The 17,890-nt window shown below is 40.2% G+C and overlaps 1 protein-coding gene and 1 long non-coding RNA gene across 4 annotated transcripts in view; one reads left to right on the forward strand and one right to left on the reverse strand.

Annotated features, from left to right (window-relative positions):
• mgat3b (beta-1,4-mannosyl-glycoprotein 4-beta-N-acetylglucosaminyltransferase b) overlaps positions 1-13,428 on the forward strand; it is a 70,724-nt gene extending 57,296 nt beyond the window's left edge. For all 3 annotated transcript variants that reach the window (XM_046046205.1, XM_046046204.1, XM_046046203.1), the window contains exons 4-5: positions 1,425-1,707; positions 1,821-13,428. In XM_046046205.1, the coding sequence (XP_045902161.1) occupies positions 1,425-1,707; positions 1,821-2,318 (781 nt within the window). In that variant the 3' untranslated portion in view covers positions 2,319-13,428. The remainder of the gene's footprint in view (positions 1-1,424; positions 1,708-1,820) is intronic.
• Positions 13,429-15,451: 2,023 nt separating this feature from the next.
• Positions 15,452-17,385, reverse strand: LOC123969128. Its single transcript, XR_006824634.1, has 3 exons — positions 17,249-17,385; positions 15,696-15,768; positions 15,452-15,612 (listed from the first exon to the last, which is right to left on the reverse strand). It is a non-coding gene; the product is annotated as an uncharacterized LOC123969128 (long non-coding RNA).
• Positions 17,386-17,890: the final 505 nt, after the last annotated feature.

A 17,890-nucleotide genomic window follows, 5' to 3' on the forward strand; every position in this document is an offset into this window, starting at 1 on the left:
TGGGGGGGGGGGGGGGGGGGGGGGGGGGGGGGGGGTGGTCAATTAAAGTCAATATGTATTTAAGTAATGGAGCTGCTTTGTGGCCATCAGCAATGACTCTTTGTGCCTGACAGCATAGCATTGTAAAATAACATGCATGGTCAGCAAACCTTAAGCTGGTTTTAAGAGGTAAAGAGACACGATGGTGGGTTTTGTTGCAAAACACAGTCATAAGAGTAGTGCATATATATATAAACCCTAGTAATATCATCAAGTCTCAATATAAATGAATTTAGTTGAGGTCATTGGGGAAGCCCCATTTATGGTCTTTTTTCATATTCATCAGTATCGAGAGGTCAGTATCGTATTCAAGACAGGCAGCCATTGTTCAAAAGTTGCCAGTGTGTTGAGTAGTTACTGTTTACAGCTTACAGTCTTTATGCTTCTTGAGTATTAGTGTGCTGAATAACAATTACAGTCAAATTCCTTTGGCAACAACATGAAATGCCTCGGGAGCAATTTTACAGCAGATTATGACAAGAGCGACATGATTGACTCTCTATGTAGCCTTGGAGAAAGAGATTGGTGTGTTCAATGATAGGATGTGACACTGCATGAAAGCAGCTACATTCAGTGAACACTCTCTTTTGCTGTGCATATCAACAGGTTAATTGAGTTGTTCTTCCAGTCAGTTTGGTGTATGGACAGTGGGTTTTCTGTAGTGAAAGGCATAATTTGTCAAAAAAGGACTTTGTTGTTATTATTTCTGCTGCAACTTTTTACCAATCTTAATGTCATCTACAAAATGTTTATGTGTTATTCTTACTGTTACACTGGTTTTCATTCTGTTCTGTACAGTAGGAAATCAATAAGCAGGGCTTTGATACTTGCTTGAGTTGTTGAATTCATCAAGTCTCTGTAAACGTATGATAAAGTCACATTATGGGTTACCCTGTGGAGTTTTCTTCTAAAGGAATACAGTTACATTCTTACACCAAAATGCATTTATGGATTCTTGATGTCCAACAAATGTCAAACAGAATGTTCAAAGCAGTTTTTTTAATGTTTGTGCACATGCTATTAAAGCATGAGACACAAACGAAATTTGTAAATATAGCTGATTTAAAAATCCTGGACTCTGGACATTTTTAAGGAACAACAATCTAACCTTGAAAAAAAAGTCTTAATGTACACTGTGATGAGATTCAACTCCAGCAAGTTTTAAGAGCTTACTAACAAATTAGCATACCAAATGAAAAAAGAAAGGAAATCTATGGCTTACTGGAATGTAAAATACATTTGAAGATCTAAAAACAATAACATTGGAAAATAGTTAGCTGTGAGGTGATATGTTTCAATATAACAATGCACAAATGCACAACTGTAAGTTTCTTTGGATAAAACAATCCACTAAATGACATTTGTAATGCCTGCAATTTCCCCAGTTTCCTGCGGCTCCTCCTCAATGGCACGTATGACTACATACGTCACAAGATCCTGTACGTGTTCCTTGACCACTTCCCAGAGGGTGGTCGACAGGACGGCTGGATTGCTGATGACTACTTGCGTACCTTTCTGACACACAATGGCATGTCCAGGGTGTTGGGCGCAAGATCGGACGACGTATTTGTCATCAATGACGCAGATGAAATCCCTTCACATGAGGGCCTCCTTTTCCTCAAGCTGTTTGATGGCTGGACAGAACCTTTTGCCATCCACATGCGCAAGGTAGTAGGGATATGTCAGCTTGTGTGTGGTCAGTCAAATGTTTGAACAAATCATTCATATTTCATGCTATCTGTTTATAACCCTGGTTATTTCTCTTCTCTCCCAAAATCCAGTCACTGTATGGATTTTTCTGGAAGCAGTTTGGTTCTCTAGAGGTAGTATCAGGCTGCACGGTGGGGATGCTTCGCGATGTCTACGATGGCGACGGTATCAAGCTCCGCCGTCGCGAATACTACACCATGCCGGGTTTCCGTAAGTACGAGAATGACACCGGCCACATCCTGGTGCAATGGTCAGTGGGCAGCCCCTTCCACTTTGCTGGATGGCACTGCTCCTGGTGCTTCACGCCTGAGGGGATCTACTTCAAGCTGGTGTCAGCGCAGAACGGAGACTTTCCACGGTGGGGTGACTACGAGGACAAGCGTGACCTCAACTACATCCGCGATCTGATCCGGACAGGGGGTTGGTTCGATGGCTCCCTGCAGGAATATCCTCCTGTGGACCCCAAAGAGCACATGTACGCCCCCAAGTACATGCTGGAGCACTATGACAGGTACCGCTACCTCCTGGAGAACCCTTACAACAAAGTGTCCAGACTGAGTGAGCGCTAGTAGTTCAGCTAGAGAAAGCTATGTGAAATAACTAGCAAAGCCAGAGTGAGGCCTCAGGGGGGCGGAACAGTACTGATGAACTACATCTCTCATTGGAGTGATACTACGAGTATCTCCACCAGGCAGCACTGATGTTGCAAGGATTTAATCTCTTAAAAATCATTATTAAAAAAGGGTCAAAAAGGGAACACTTAGTCACATCCACCATGGATTTACAGAGAGATTATTAAGAGGATACAACCACTGGATAAACAAAATCAAAGAACTCCTCATTTCTCCCTTTTTGGGGGAGGAGCCAAGCTATCTCTCTTTTTGTCATCCTGCTCCTGTCCTCCCTTACTTCACCCGAGCCAATATGACATACCTGCTGTCTGAGAGAAAGACACTGCTTCGAGGTAATGGAAGGGTATTTTTGGAGCCATTTGAAACCTGTGGAGACAAGAAACTTGGAAGTAAAGGATTGGGTTTTTTTTTTGTTTGTTTCTGTCTGTGTTCATTAAAGTTTACGGACTGGCTGATGTTCCCGCTTCACTCTCCACCTTCAGATGTCTTCCTGTCATATTTGGTGACCTCCTTCCAGAAACAGACATACATTCAGATATTATATTATTCTTGGGTCTCAGTAGCAATTTATAAGTCCTTTTAAACCCCGCTGGAGTACCCACTGCCAAATGAAAAGGAATGACTTGATGGAGGTGTTTCAACTAATTCATATACTCGCACTCATTCAAATGCACCTTAGACCTGTGTCTGTGTGTTTGTAAAAAAAAAAAAGTGTGTGTGGTCTGTCTTTGTATCATATTGTGAGGTTTTGGGCTGTGAAGGGGATACAAGATCAGCGAGAGGAAAAAGAAATTGAGAAAGAATCATCGGGGGGGACGGGGCAGAAAGACCAGGAGATGGGAAAACAGCACAGGCGAGACAGCAGGCAAGGAAAGAAAGGAGAATAATGAGGGAGGAAGAGAGCGGTGATGAAAAGGAATGAAAGAAAAGGAGGCTCTCTCGACGTTCTCTTTCCCACAGCGTCTACTGATGTATGAGTGTGCAGAATGTGTGTCCCTCAGAGCTTACAGACAGCTCTGAATAAATCATGCTCTGTCATGCTCCGTTATTGTTTGTTCGATGAGAACAATTGAGACCAGTTGGGGAAAGCTTCACCCGTCAGTTTCGTCTCTTGGTCTGTCCAGCAGCTGAGATGACTTTGTTTCCTTGGAAACTAAAGTACGGGAAAGAGGAGATGGGTGTTGTCAAGAAGAGTGGGTTGGTTCACATCAGGCAAGGAGCTGTAGCATTCAGACGAGGTCAGCACTGATTGTAAGTCCCCTCAGTTACATATTCCTCTTTCTCCTCAACTGTCAATCAGCCACGCTCTGAAAATTACTCTTCTAAGCCTTTTCTGTCTTTCTCCTGTCCTTTTTCTTTCTTTCTTGTTACACTGTTAACGTTTCCTTTCTGTGGTGTTGGTTTCCTCCTAATCCTCATTAACAAGGCGCATTTTACTCTATTCAGTTCAATTATTTTTCTCTCTTTCTCTACACATTCACCTCTCTGTCAGAAATGCCCAACTCTTCCTCTAACTCCCCCTCCCTCACACACTGGGTCTCACACTCCATTTTGGATGTGTATCTATTTCCTCTTAACCCTCACAAAAATACCCCATTTCAATAATAGGGGTGTATTTATCTTCTCTCTGCCTCTTTCATTTCCCCGACTCGACAGGACAGGACAGGGTTGCTGTTACCATGGCGATGCCTACCCTGTGCCCACACATAACTATCATCTAAACATTTAGGCATGAGCGCTCATGCCCCTTTCCTTCTCCCTGCTGTACAACAGCTGTAGATGTGGCCAAACGCCTAAATCCCCACCCCACATTGTTTGGCAGAGGTTGTGAACAATTCGGCGAGCATATTTTTCTCTGTTGGTGTGTGTCATGTGGGCCGAAAATAGCATGGGGACTGGGTTACTCTTTTGTCAAGTACAAGCTATTAACAATGCTGGGTAGCAGTTAAGGAAAGAAGAAAGCTAAACATGCAGCAGCGTGATGAAAGCCTCAGGTTACTGACTCTCTGAAATTTTGCAGAACTTGTGTGAGCGTATTTATCAGCCCGTCATAACGCTGAGTTTTCATGGCTGTGAGCTTATAGTGGGAAAAGCAGATTAGCCAACAGGCCACTGCCAGTTGTGTCGTGTCTGTGCTGCGGCATCGATGGCAGCATGGTCTGCGGCAGCAGCTGTTAGGGGTTTGGTACTGGTGTTGAGAGCCAAACTCCCATCCTACTCCAGAAGGGCTGCAGAGAAATGAGCTTTAAATAGGATTTGACATTAGACGACAGAGGAGATGACAACAATGCTGGATGTGACGTTTTTTGTTCCTAAATTAGATTTTCTGCTTTTTGACAAGGCAATGATTTATAATGATTGATGGAACAAAAATGAAACATGATGAATTTTTAACGGAAGTAGGCAACTTCAGTGTTGGGTTAACACTTTAACAGAATGGAATCAGACAGTTATCTAAAATTGGTGGCTGTGGACAGTTTTAGATTTAATGAATTTTTCTGCTGTTTGGCAATTTTGTGTCCACTCTATGGATTTTTAAAACAAAGTTTTCAGTACATCCCCTCCTGAATTAATGTTTTAAGGAATACCTTTTGAGTTTTTCTAGCAAAAAAAAAATACCATTTGTGAATGCTTTCTGGTGTCAACAGTTAACATGAAACTGACTAAAGTATGTAATTTGATGGTACAAAAAACAAACAACACTTGCCTCCCTCCCTCTGCTCATTTCAAGGCCACAAACCACAACCTTGTGCATTCTCTCTCTCTCTCTCTCTCTCTCCCTCTCTGTCTAGTGATAAATAAGGTCATCTTATTTACACGCTGCCACATTCAAAAAACAAGAAGTTTGTGCTTTATAACTAAACGTCTTCTCAGAAATGTGACCACAGGGTTGTCTGTTCAATCCCATCAAGGGTTGGGTTGTGTGTTTGTGTGTAAGCTCTGCCAAGAGGCATTTAACCAGAGTTAACTTCCAACTCCAGCTGCCTTCTGCAATCAGGCTGCACATCTGGTGAACAGTGTGTGTGTATGTGCATATCGGTATTTATGCTATGCACAAATAATTTGTGTTTGTGTGTTTGTGTTAGACAGACAGAGTGACTCATGCCAGATAAGGGTGTCTGGCCTGCTGATAGACAAACCAGGGTTACTTCACTCAGCCTGTTGCCCCATTATCGCCATGGCAACGATCATCTTGTTGAATTCCTGAGATCCCTAACAGCCTGAGGTCATCAACCAAGATAGCAGACAAATAGGATAAGAGGTGAGGGAGAGCAGAGGGCCGATGATTGGGGGAAATCACAAACCTCTTTTCTACTTAATTCTACGGACACAACCTGACCTGGGTGAAAAATGCAAAACCTCTCATTGCTCAGTTGCATTGAGAAAATGTTACAGCACAGCAGAGCCAAGAATAGTGACACACCCGTAGTATACACCATTACCAAGCACACACCTTTCTTTTTATATGGTTTGTTATTGTTTTTCACTGATTTGACTGACTCATCACAGCATGCAGGCAATTTGCATGAGGAGCAGAAAAGGTAGACAGAAAAACACTTTTTTTTTTTAAATCACCAGTACCAGGAATAAAACATGAATAGGAAATGTTTTTTTTTTTTGGTCTGAGCAGACCAAAAGAAAGAAACCGGTTCAGAAAACAAGAAAAAGAGGGAGTCCTGTTTCAAACAAAGCCAAGGCTTGATGAATGGAGACTCGAATCCTAAAAGAGACATTTTCGGAAATAATGCTTCCACCGCTGTTCCCAATGACAGTCTTATTGGATAAAGCGGGGGTTATGACACGGGGAGATGAGGGAGGTAATAAGCTTGACCAATCGACTTTGATTTTTCTTTTTTATGAGAGAAAGTCATCGTCGTGCAGATGAAACGAAAACCATCCAAATGAAGGGAGTAGCTCATCATCCCTGTAAGAGGAAATCTATAAACCACTGACAGTTAAAGTGAAAACGAGGTTGTGATGTTGAACCATTGGAGCGGTGTTTGTTCCACATCGCTAGGCTCAAAATGGATTTACTATGTTTTGAGGGGCTTTGTCTTGCTCAAAGACATTTCGGCAGATTGTGACCACGCAGAAGACGTTTTAGCACTTAAACGGTGACCTGTGACATTTACATTACTGGACAGTTTTGACTAATCGCAGCACCGGCCTGGTGCCTTTTTGTCATGATCAAAATAAAGCAATAACATATGGCAAAGGAAATAGCCGCAGCCTATAACAACACACATTGAAGATTTTTGATGATTATTTAAAGCATTTTCAACATTTTGAATTGTGTCAAAAATTTGACCAAATATATAAGCTTTGAGTTTTTATTTGATCAGGGTTTTTTGGACTGTCTGCCAACCAAAAAAACTGCAATAAACATGGCATCTTGCTTCAGGTGATTGGAATAGAGGGAATAAATTAAAACTGTATACGAGACGGGGTGATGGGGCTGCAGACGGCAGAGGTTTGGAGTTGCGTTGCTAGGAAACAGTTCAGGCACCGTCTTTATTTCCTGTCAGTTATTGATATTAGCAACAGGAAACAAACTTAGACCCATTTGGATTGTTAATGTTTTAAATTGGAGTGGTCTAAACAGAGGATGTCAGTGAGTGTTTTGGAAATAAGTATTTATATTGTTGTATACATACTTTGATATATCAGGCCACTCTCAGGATCTAGTTCTTCTAAATATTGGCAAATAAGGTCATTTTCCTCAGAAATTGTCTTATCACGACATATTTTCATAAAGAAGATCAATTTATTGAGTTGTTTAGTATTATTCTTGAGCAGGTTTTATATACCTTAAAACTTAAAGGGGCACTCTAATGATTTAGCACTTACATAAAGGTGAGGGACACAGATTAAAAAAAGAATGATAAAAATTTGGTCGATATATCCTCCAAGAGGACTTCAGATTTCCCATATTTGCAACTCAATAGCATCTTTTTGCTACACCTTTCTGCCTAGTAAATGTTGTCTTACAATGTCATGCAACAAGTTTATAACACAGGCTTTTTGTTGTGAATTTTTAGTCTCAAAGCCCAAACTGATCAGAAAGATCATTCTAAAAACATTTTACAGCAGTTCTCACAGGTGTAGGACTAAACATGGCTAGTAAACCGATGTGTGTATGTGTAAAATAAGTCAAGTGAAGTGCCCATTTAATGTATCCCAAGGCTAGACAACTTTTAAGATACAGAAAATTGTCACAAAAAGCAGCCTTCAAAATCCCCATTATCAGTCCAACCCTCTTTTTAGCACACACACTAACCATCAACACATGTTTGTAGCATACAGCACAATTCATTGTGGGGTTATCTTATACAGATGTGTGTCTCCAGGGCTGTGTTGCCCCACCACAATCACCCCCCATCTGTTGTTGTGATTGTGGAGCGGCTGACTAGCTGCCCGTCTACAGGGCTTGCATGCCTTCACGGCTCTGGTCCCCCGCCAGTCCTGTGGCTTTCAACGATTGATCTTTTCCAAGAAACATTAGCAGCAGGCAGGCCGGAAATCAAGGAGGGTGTGGGGCGCTGAGAAAGGAGGGTCATTTTACTGGGGTCCCTTTTTGACTTAGTTCTAAAAGTAATTTTTCTTTCTCTCTGTGGCTCATACATGGATCTGGAATGTGTGGAAATCTTTAGAAAAATTAGAAAAAATGCCAAGTCCTTAATTTTGACTCGTCATCTCACACATTTTAGTTTAGTTTATACGTGTGAAGAACAGTTTTTGTCGATGGAACATTGTGGCTGAAACGCTTCATATCAAATCAGGAAATTAAATTGGGATTTTGAAATAGGAACCAGCACACGCCTCCTGCCAGACCACAGCAGAAATCTGCTGCTGTTGTCATTTTTGCTGTAAACATGTTCATTTTCTTCATGAAAGCAACGGAAAGCAGTCACATTCCACAAGCTGAGCAATCGCATTAACTTCGACACCTGCAAAAATGTGTCACCACTGATTGGAAAGTACTTGATGTTACTAACCACAAGCATTGGCCAAAACAAGTGCAAGTTATTATCCTCCCATTTTGCTTAGTTGGACTTCAGGGCTGGATTTGTTAGTGTTAGGCTGAAACACTACAAGTAGTATTATAGGGGTCAATTTACTCAAATTACACAACACTTCCCTCTAGTGCTACAGTATCAAGGAATTGAACAGAATTTCATTTTTAATGGTTACAGCTTTGAAGATTTACATTTAATGTCTTTCCAGCTTTCCTTGAAGCTATTTTCTACCCAGTAAATACTCCCTATGAAAACTGTCAACCTAATATTCTGTGGATTAGGAGACACTGTTGGCAAGACTACTAGAATTAAGTGAGAACATTTGGGTGTACTGGCCCTTTACACCATAAAAAAGGTTTTGGTGAACCATAAATGTTAAATTCTTCCACTGAGAAGTAAAAACTTCCTCAGCAAATCAATTGGGCACAGCGCAGTTGTGTTCAGTAAAGCAGGCAACTTGCGTAAAAGTTGCATGGAAAATAATTTACCTTATCACGCATTGAAGTGGGCTCCAAAACAACAACAAAACCCATTAAATTAAGCAGCAGTTTAGAAGCAGTGTTGAATATAAAATAATGGAAACATTTGTAATGATGACTGGAAAATTTCCTCTGTAAACATGCCACGTTTTGTCTGACGAATGTGTCTGGCATTTATAACAGCGAAATAGGAGAGGTGTATGAGTGAATCAGGACACAACACGTCTGAATGCGTTCCAGGACAGATTGTTGGCTTCGGGGTGGATGCAGGACAAGTCTGGTCCAGGAGTCCATATGTTGTGACACCGCAGATCAAAAAGAAGAAAGTCAGTGTGGCACTGCAGAGACAGATGGACGCAGTGACACATACGCGTGCGAAATGTCGGGCATATAGACAAGCCGACACCTGGCTACAGATCAAATGCCATCAGAAACTGGAGGGGAAGGGAGGAGTGTTGAATGTGTGTCTCTCTTTGTGTCGAGCGTACACTATATGGCCAAGAATATGTGGACAACACTATCAGCATTATTTGCTGTAGTTTGGTTTGGGGTTGTTTTTCATGATTAAGGCTAGACCCATTGGTTTTAATCTTGGCAAAACAGTGAATAACTGCATTTCCCAAAATTTCAAACCTTTCCTTTAATGCCCAACAAGTGTTAATCTGTTATATCTGAAATGTGTGGGTGTGGTTTGATCAGATTTGACTGACTTCTGAATCAAATGTCACTAAATCCTGGTTGGTTCAGGGACTTAGGGGACTTTACCTTTTTGAGTCCCGCCCACTTCAAACTGGTGGAAGAGCACAGAGGAAATAAATCTTGGATGTGAAATAACCAAAAGTCTTCACACTTTGGCAGAATATTGTGTAGTCACATTGCTATTTTAAATGGCTTCTTCCTGTTTCAACATGACAATGCCCTAGTGGTCAAAGTAAGGTCCCTAAAGGAATGGTTTTCCCAGTTTGCTGTGGAAGATCTTGACCTCAACACCATCCAACACCTGTGGGGTGAATTGATCAATGTTCTTGCGGCTAAATGGCCAAAAATCTCTGTGGCCCCGTTCCAAACTCTTGTGGACAGCCTTCCCAGCAGGGTAGAAGCTGTTATAGCAGCAGATTAATGATGGTTTTGGAGTAGGATGTTCAACAATCACATATGGGTATAATTTCAGGTGTCCACATACTCTTGTCCATGTAGTGTGTGTTTATTCCATTTTGCGTGCATGTGCATGATCTACTTTAGTCTACCTGCAATGCTCAGAAACTTGCTGTCCCTTAGCGGCCCGACCTAAACTGAGGCAGAGAAGGAGAGGGTGACATGGTTAGAAAAAGGCAAATGAAGGGAAGGGAAGGGAAGTGAAGAGTGAGGGAAAGAGCGTGAGGGCGAACCTCCAGAGGGGTTTGAATTCCCTGCAATCAGAAACGGGAACAGCGATGGAAAGAGGGAGTAACTGATCCTTACAATCACAGACTTTCCACATTTGTAGTCTACCCTTTTTTTGGTTTGGTTATGTTTTGCACCTATGCTTTTGTGTGAAGTCAATCGATATGTCTTTCTTTCTGTTTGAAAAGTTTTAATGTTGTTTTTGGTGGAAATGGAGAAACTGAGAGGGAGGGTTAATCATTTTTTATTTTAGCCCTCTGTTTTTCTGTTTAACTTTGTTTTTGTACCTCTTTGTAACTCCATCCACTTGGCAGCTTGATATTTAATGTCTTTTAAGGCGGTGTGTGTGTATGTCCGAGTGTGTGCGTGTGTGCGTGTGTAAGCTCATAAACACTGTCTCAGCCTACGGCTAGAATAGACTTCCAGTCCACCTCACAGATTTTTTACCTCCTTTGATGCTATAAAGGGGACTTCATACTGTGGCAGGCCTCTAGTTTGCTCTCTGTTGTGTAGATGACAAACTTTTTCTTGTGACCTTAACAGCATCACATAACCACTTGATTTATGACTTTGTTTTGACCTTTTTATTTGAATATTTTTTCATGATGTACTCCATTTCCTACCTTCACACATGGCGCAGCGTATACAGTTGACACTCACAGATAACTACAGCAAACACATACACACAACGACACGCATGTAGTACAGCCTCTGTTTTTTTCTGAGGTCTGGTTGTGGGCACTTCCTCTGCTGGTCAAACAGGCAGACTACTGTAGCTGCTCTGTTTGTGCCCTCGCTGTTATGTGATCACTATGAAGGCTACCATTGTGTGACCAAAAAACATTTTTGTTGTCGCTCAGCCACTCAGAACCGGTTTGGGCCAGAGCCCCGACCTAAGAGGAACCCAGCATACGGGGAAAAAACTGCCATTTTTGCCCTCATCTTTTGTTTAATGTTCTGTGTCTGACTGACAGCAAAGTGGTGCTGGTATTATGCTCTTTGTTTTGTGTTCAGCATTTCCCCCCTCTTTATCTCTGATATCCTCTGTTTTTTTTGTCCCTCCACATAGACAAAGATGTAAAAAACTGATAAAAAAGAAAGCGATGATTATTTCTTTTGAAAAAAAAAAGGCTTTTTTATTTGAGTTGCATGCCGAAATGCATATAGTATTTCTGCCTGTAAAACTAAGAATTGCACCTTATTGGAGGGATGTGGTTTTGTTTTGTTTTGTAATGCCTACGTAAAGATTTGTTATTTTTTGTTTATTTTTAATTTTGTTAAAATGTTACTGTTAGCTAGTCAGGCAATATATTGTATCGTAAACAGGGTTTTGATGTTGCATATTAATACCAGGTTTCATCATAATTGATTTAGTCACTGGTGTTTGTTGTGGGACGGCTTCATTAAGCAGCATCAAAAGATAGGCCACAAAAGGGGTGAACATACAAAAAGACTTAACAGATTTGACACTGATAAAAAAAAAAAAATTTTAATCTTTACTCCATAAAACTAGAACTTCTCATATTGGGAATTTTTAGGTATGTTCTTGTTCATACTGGGTCATAAATTAAATTTCATGAGATACCTACACGCATTGTGTTAATCCAAAGAGCTTAATTAAAAGAAATACTGACTTGGACAAGTATGACTGTCTGGCTAATTGCTGCTGCTTAGTTAAGCCTTGTCCACACACACACACACACACACACACACACACACACACACACACACACACACACACACACACACACACACATACACACTGGCCTGTCCTTACACAGTGACCACTAGGAGGCATCCTGCTTGTCCCCTCACATATCACACATACACATACACTTCCTCCGCCTTCCGTCCATCTTGTCCTTGAAAAAGGACAAATGACTAACTGACAAAAGACACCATGTTGTGTAGACACACACATTTTCACACTCATACACACACATCAACTGTACGGCCTTGGCAGATGACTGGCACTGGGCATGGTGCTGCCACCCGGTCTCATGTCCCCGGGGCAGAGTGCTGTCTGCAGCCAATTAACCAACAGGGCCGGTTGCCAGGTCCATAACCATCTAATCCCCTCCACCCTCCTGCCACATTGCCAGATTTGGCCCTCCGCTCCTTTTTGTTGTGTTAAAAAAATAAGGTTTACAATGTGAGAGGGATAATGAAAGTAGGTTAGATGACTCGGTGTGGGTGTGTTTTTATTTGATAAAATCCTGGTGAAAGTGAACAGGCTGCAGCACTTTGTCTGTGCTTTTTCAGTTGACCTAAATGAGATTTGAGAGATTAGCTGAAACTGGTCATGCCTGTAATTTTGGTCCATTCTTGTCTACCTATAATGTTCTTATGTTGCCTATAAAAATAATAACCAGACACTTCTTTTCAAGCTTTTTGTTGTTCTGTTTGCAAAAGCTGTTGGGACAGGATAAAGCAAGGAAATATTGTTCCTTTTAATTTTGACACAATGGCTACATATGAGGATAGTCTTTTACATATTTTGACATTGTACAATAACACAAACTGTATCCCCTGCCTCCCTCTGTCCCCATGCACTGATAATGATTGTATATGGTCGCATAGTTTTATTTTTATATCATTGTTGGGGTTTCATTTTGTTTCTTGGGTCATTTATTATTTTGTGCTATTATTTTGAAATGGTTTGATGGGCCTCCGTAATTGGTGTGTGGGAGAGTGTGTGTTTGTGTGAGAGAGTGTGTGTATGTACTATAGCCTACTGAATGTGTGCGTGTGTGAGATAGTGAGAGAAGAGAAAAAGATTGGGCGGGTTGTTTTGTGGCACGGTGTTCAGTATCCAATGTACATCAGCCCTTTGCCTGTGTTCATCATTGTGCCAGTGTGTTCAGGTGTTCCCTTGCCTCTACATCCGTTCATCCAAATGAAAGAGAAAGAACGGGAGATGAAGAGGAGGAGGCAGAGAGCCTTTTCCCTCAGGGGAAGAACCACACAAATGAGAAAAGATACTTTTGAAAAAAGGATATTTTTCTCCTCTGCGGGGTCACAAAAAAGAGTGTACATTTCTAAGTTAATTGAAAATGATGAATAAAAAAACTCATTTGTTCTCTATATGAATGGCTGTATGTTAACCATGAACAATAAGTAATGAGTTCTATGACAAAGACATATAATAAATTAATTTTAAAATTTTAACTGTGCACTCTGTTTGTTTCTGACTTCGAGACATCTGTTGAGGTGTCTGAGCTGAAGCGTGTGTGTTTGTGTGCATGCAAATGTTCTGCATTGTTACTAGATTGCTGTGATTTGCATCATCCATCCCTCATCTCACTAGAGGGCAGCACTGCAGCACACATCATTACAGCTCATTAGGATGCACCACTGCACACTCCAAATTGATTTCGATTAATTCTACCAGCAGACTTTTAAGGTTCAAAACTCCTTATGGAGAAGGAAGTATTTTATTACAAACACAAAACACCTCAAAATAAACCTTGATGTTGTTATTACAGTGCATCCTGGTCACAAGTTTAATTCCACATTGCTGAATTAAGCATGCGTTGTCACTTTTAGAAACTTTCCAGATTAGTTGCACGGAAACACAATTTCTAATCATGGTTGGATTAACCTGTTTTGACCCTCCTCCCATCCTGGGTGCTTAGTGTACGTACCATGCAACAAGTTCCTATTGAAACAACATGTGCTCCTATGCTAAAATAAACGAATGGGCCCCAGAGCTTATTTGATTACCGGTAAACAAGTTTGTTTAGGAATATGCACCATGTAAGCAACATGTAAACTAAAATAATGTCTTAAAACTTTTGATTTTGACTGAGCGCCCTTCTATAAGACAAGATAATAATGCGGAATACATTTTACTTGATACCGTTCTTAAATCAATTCTTTGACATTTTAGGGAAATGCACTAAAAATATTTTGCTTGGATAGGAAATATGTTGCTGAGAGTTTAATGAGAAGATCTCTTCCTCCTCTCATACAGTATCTGTCATTAAATTGGAAGCTACGGACAGAAATCGGTTAGTTTACCCTGGCACAGAGACTGGAAACAAAGAAAACAGCAAGCCTAGCTGTCAAAAACCAAAGCGTAATAAGTTGTAATTTATGTGTATTATGTGCTGGACAATTTTTTTCCAGGTGCTGTGATTCAGGGTATCACATAATTTCCCAAAAAGACAATAACGTTTTTTCTGCTAATTCTAAAACTACAACTTGTTTACAAATTAAACAAGTGAGACATGTTTTAATTTGTGAGCTTTAGAGGTGTTTGTAGGTGTGTGTGTGTTGAACATTTGACAGAGCCATGCAAGCTGTTTCCCCCTGCTTTCAGTATTTATGCTAAGCTAAGATAACTGGCTGGTGGTGGTAGCTCAATAGAAAGAAAATGAAAATAAGGAAGTGTATTGCCATAAATTTCAAACTAAACCTGGGAGTGGTACAAATTCCCTTACAAATATGTAATCAATCAAATTACCTAAACCAACTGCCATGCAGTGACCCTGGGCTTATTTTGGCCTCCTGCAGCAGTTGCCCACCTTTCTTGCCTTCCAGCCTTGCTGCTAATCAGAGATTAAGTAATAAAAACTGAGCCAAGGTGAACTGAAAAGGCTTCCACTGACACATCTGCACTAGCTCTATAACTTTGTTAAACTATATGGTGAGGAAATAATAACCCGCGCTGAAAAATAGGGAGTAATAACTGTTTCTGTGGATTTGACCATTAACCAAAGTGCAATGTGAAAAAAACACATTGTACCGCCACATGTCAGCAAATGCAACTGCAGCAGTCCATCTTTCCATCTTTGGGAAATAAAATGGACAAAGAAAGTGTCATTTGAGGCCATAACACCACTATGACACATTCAGCAGGGAGGAGGGAGCGACTTTATGTCTAAACATCCAGTTAATGTCCAGTTTAAGTGCCAGATCAGCCACAGTGGACTAGGGTGTAACAGCTCCCTGCCCAGTCAAACAGACCTGGGAATGCACTGCTGTTGTTTCTCTGTGTCTAAAGTGAAGACAATGAAGCAAGAACAAAAGGTCTTTAAATATCTAAAGACCCTGACATATTGAGGAAATGCAAACAGCTTCATTAATGCATGAACATTGACAGAAACAGATGTGAATATACAGTAAGTGCTGCTTGGTCATCATGAAAGACCATAACAGGTGCCATTTAATGGATAAACTTGTAGTATTTTTGCCCCTTTAGAGGCAGGTGATGTTAATATCTCAGCAACCTCTCAGCAGGTTTTCTTGGAAATTGTTGCAGATGTTCGTGCTTCCCAGATGTTGAATCGATATGTTTTAGGTTACTACTTCAGCCTTCTCTTTAGTGCCACCATCAAGCCAAACTTTGGACTTGTGAACAAGAAATAATGCTTGTGCCATAATAATTACAGTACGTTAAAACTGATGATGTAACCTGATGATTTTGGACATACCTTTTAGACCGTATTCATGTCAAGAGGACCCCTTGAGGAAGTATATGGACAGGTATACCAAAACAGAAAGCAGCTGGAATAAAGTAGGCAGATAGTGACACTTGTTTCCCAGTAATTAAAATAAACACTGAACAAATACAATAAAATACAATGAGCTTTCTTTTTATACCTCCCTCAGGCTAAAACATTAAATTTGCACAATAGATATTAAATTCAATTCATGCACATGCACAAGTTCTTGAGAAGATGACCCAATGATCAGAGCTGAATTTACCCACTGTGTGCCCTGAGCCTGCCGCCACACACACATTTCCCAAACCCATTTTGTCCAAGAGGTTTTGCTGGATGATGTTTGGGATAATTTGATCAAACCCAAATTGGTTTAACTGATTCAGGGCCTTAAGATTGGTTAAAAATGGCCCTTCAGTTTTAGTGTGCTTTTGAGGTGGATATTACCAAACAAAATATTAATTAATCAAATTACCACAAAGTAATGTCCACATGGATAACGATCTGAGGCAGTTGATTGCTTTGCACGGATGTTATCCAGCCTTGTCCGTGACCTTTTTCTACAGTCACAGGGGATAACTATAGCCTAATTCCTTGAAAAGGTCTGCCAATAACAAAATCTTCAGTACGTTGTTTGTTCTTCACAGCATTTTTGTATTATGGTTGACAAAGTTTAATAAAGTCCCTAGATTTTAATACAATGAGTGATGGAGAAACATGAATTACAACAACAATATGTTAAATAGTGACATTAGAAATTAGACCAAGGGATTTCTGTGTACAGTTCAGTGTAAGGTCACTAAATCATAGTGGGATTGTTATAGGAGTAGAACAGAACACTGAACTAAAATAAATATGTTCACATTAGCGTTTGATCATGTGTATTGTGAAAGGAGTCACTCATAGTGATGATTCCACAGACAAGTATCATCTCACTCTGTTATTTTTGCTTTAAATGTTATACTAAGTCAACAAATGCTCCTAAAAATGAAACTTTTTTTTCTTTGTAGAAATTCTACAGTACTTCTAATAACGTTTTCCCCAGCAGAATGCTTGTTTCTAACATATCAACTAATTGCATTTTATCCCCCTTCCTTGTATTTTATTATCATTATTATAAAGCCTGTTTATTTTGTCTCTGTAATCCATCTTCTTTACATCCTGAATGAATAAAGCAACTTAAATAATTGAGATTGCCTACTATGTCTACAAGTTACTGATTAAATTATTTTTCATCTAGTCCTCCTGTAGGAGTTGTGTTGTGTAACGCAACCCCTGGCACCTTTATAGCATATAATAATAGTGATTCCTGTTCATATGACCCAGAATCCTTCTGATTTTAGGTTTGGTACATGATTAGAAGTCTAGTTGGGTCCTCAGATCAGCAGACATACTGTGTGCTCTTTACCTCCTGTTGCAGCACGTTTCCAGCGTTTTAAGTGGAAATAGCAGCAGCACCACAATTAATTAAGTTCTCTCTGTACAGATATTTGAACTACGTATCATGAGGTGTACTGTATAAATCTAAAGAAAAGTTGCATTACCTTCTTTAACTCGTACGAGCCTGTTTAGTTTGAAAAGCTCCCTCAGAGTTCCATCAAACATACTGCTGAGAGACTTCAGCATGGTTACTTTGAGTGGTGAGAGTGCCCATTTCAGGAGATAACTTTGATAACTGAAGTTCCTTCCCAGGTAGCATTTGAATAATAGCAGAAAGCCACTGCATTGATTTTTACAGTAGCCATAGGGACAGAACTTACTGTGTCAATACCCTGACTGTGTCAGACAGGCTGTTCTGTTTTCTCCATCAACTCATGAGAAATGTAAATGTTTAGTGATGCACATTTGCACTTCCTGATGCCTTTTGAAATGGATTATGTATTTGTAAATCTGTAAAATTAAAAAATCTAAATTTGCCACTCAGAAAGAAAACAACTGACACTATACATCATAATAATTAAAAATAAAATGCTCTTTTTAGATGTGTTCCTGTACATTTTGTATCATTTCTGTCCTCCTTTGTCTTCATTCACTAGTTTAAATGTTCCCGTCAGCCGCAATCAGTGAAGTTCATCTCATCACCTTCTAATATCCTCTTTGTGTTTTTCCTAATTGCTGATGACTTACTCTGCCATCTCAGCAGATAATGACCATTCAATTAAAAAGCTTTTCTCCAAAATTACAAC

The sequence above is a fragment of the Micropterus dolomieu genome, linkage group LG04 (genome assembly GCF_021292245.1).
Source record: "Micropterus dolomieu isolate WLL.071019.BEF.003 ecotype Adirondacks linkage group LG04, ASM2129224v1, whole genome shotgun sequence".
Taxonomy (NCBI): Eukaryota; Metazoa; Chordata; class Actinopteri; order Centrarchiformes; family Centrarchidae; genus Micropterus; species Micropterus dolomieu.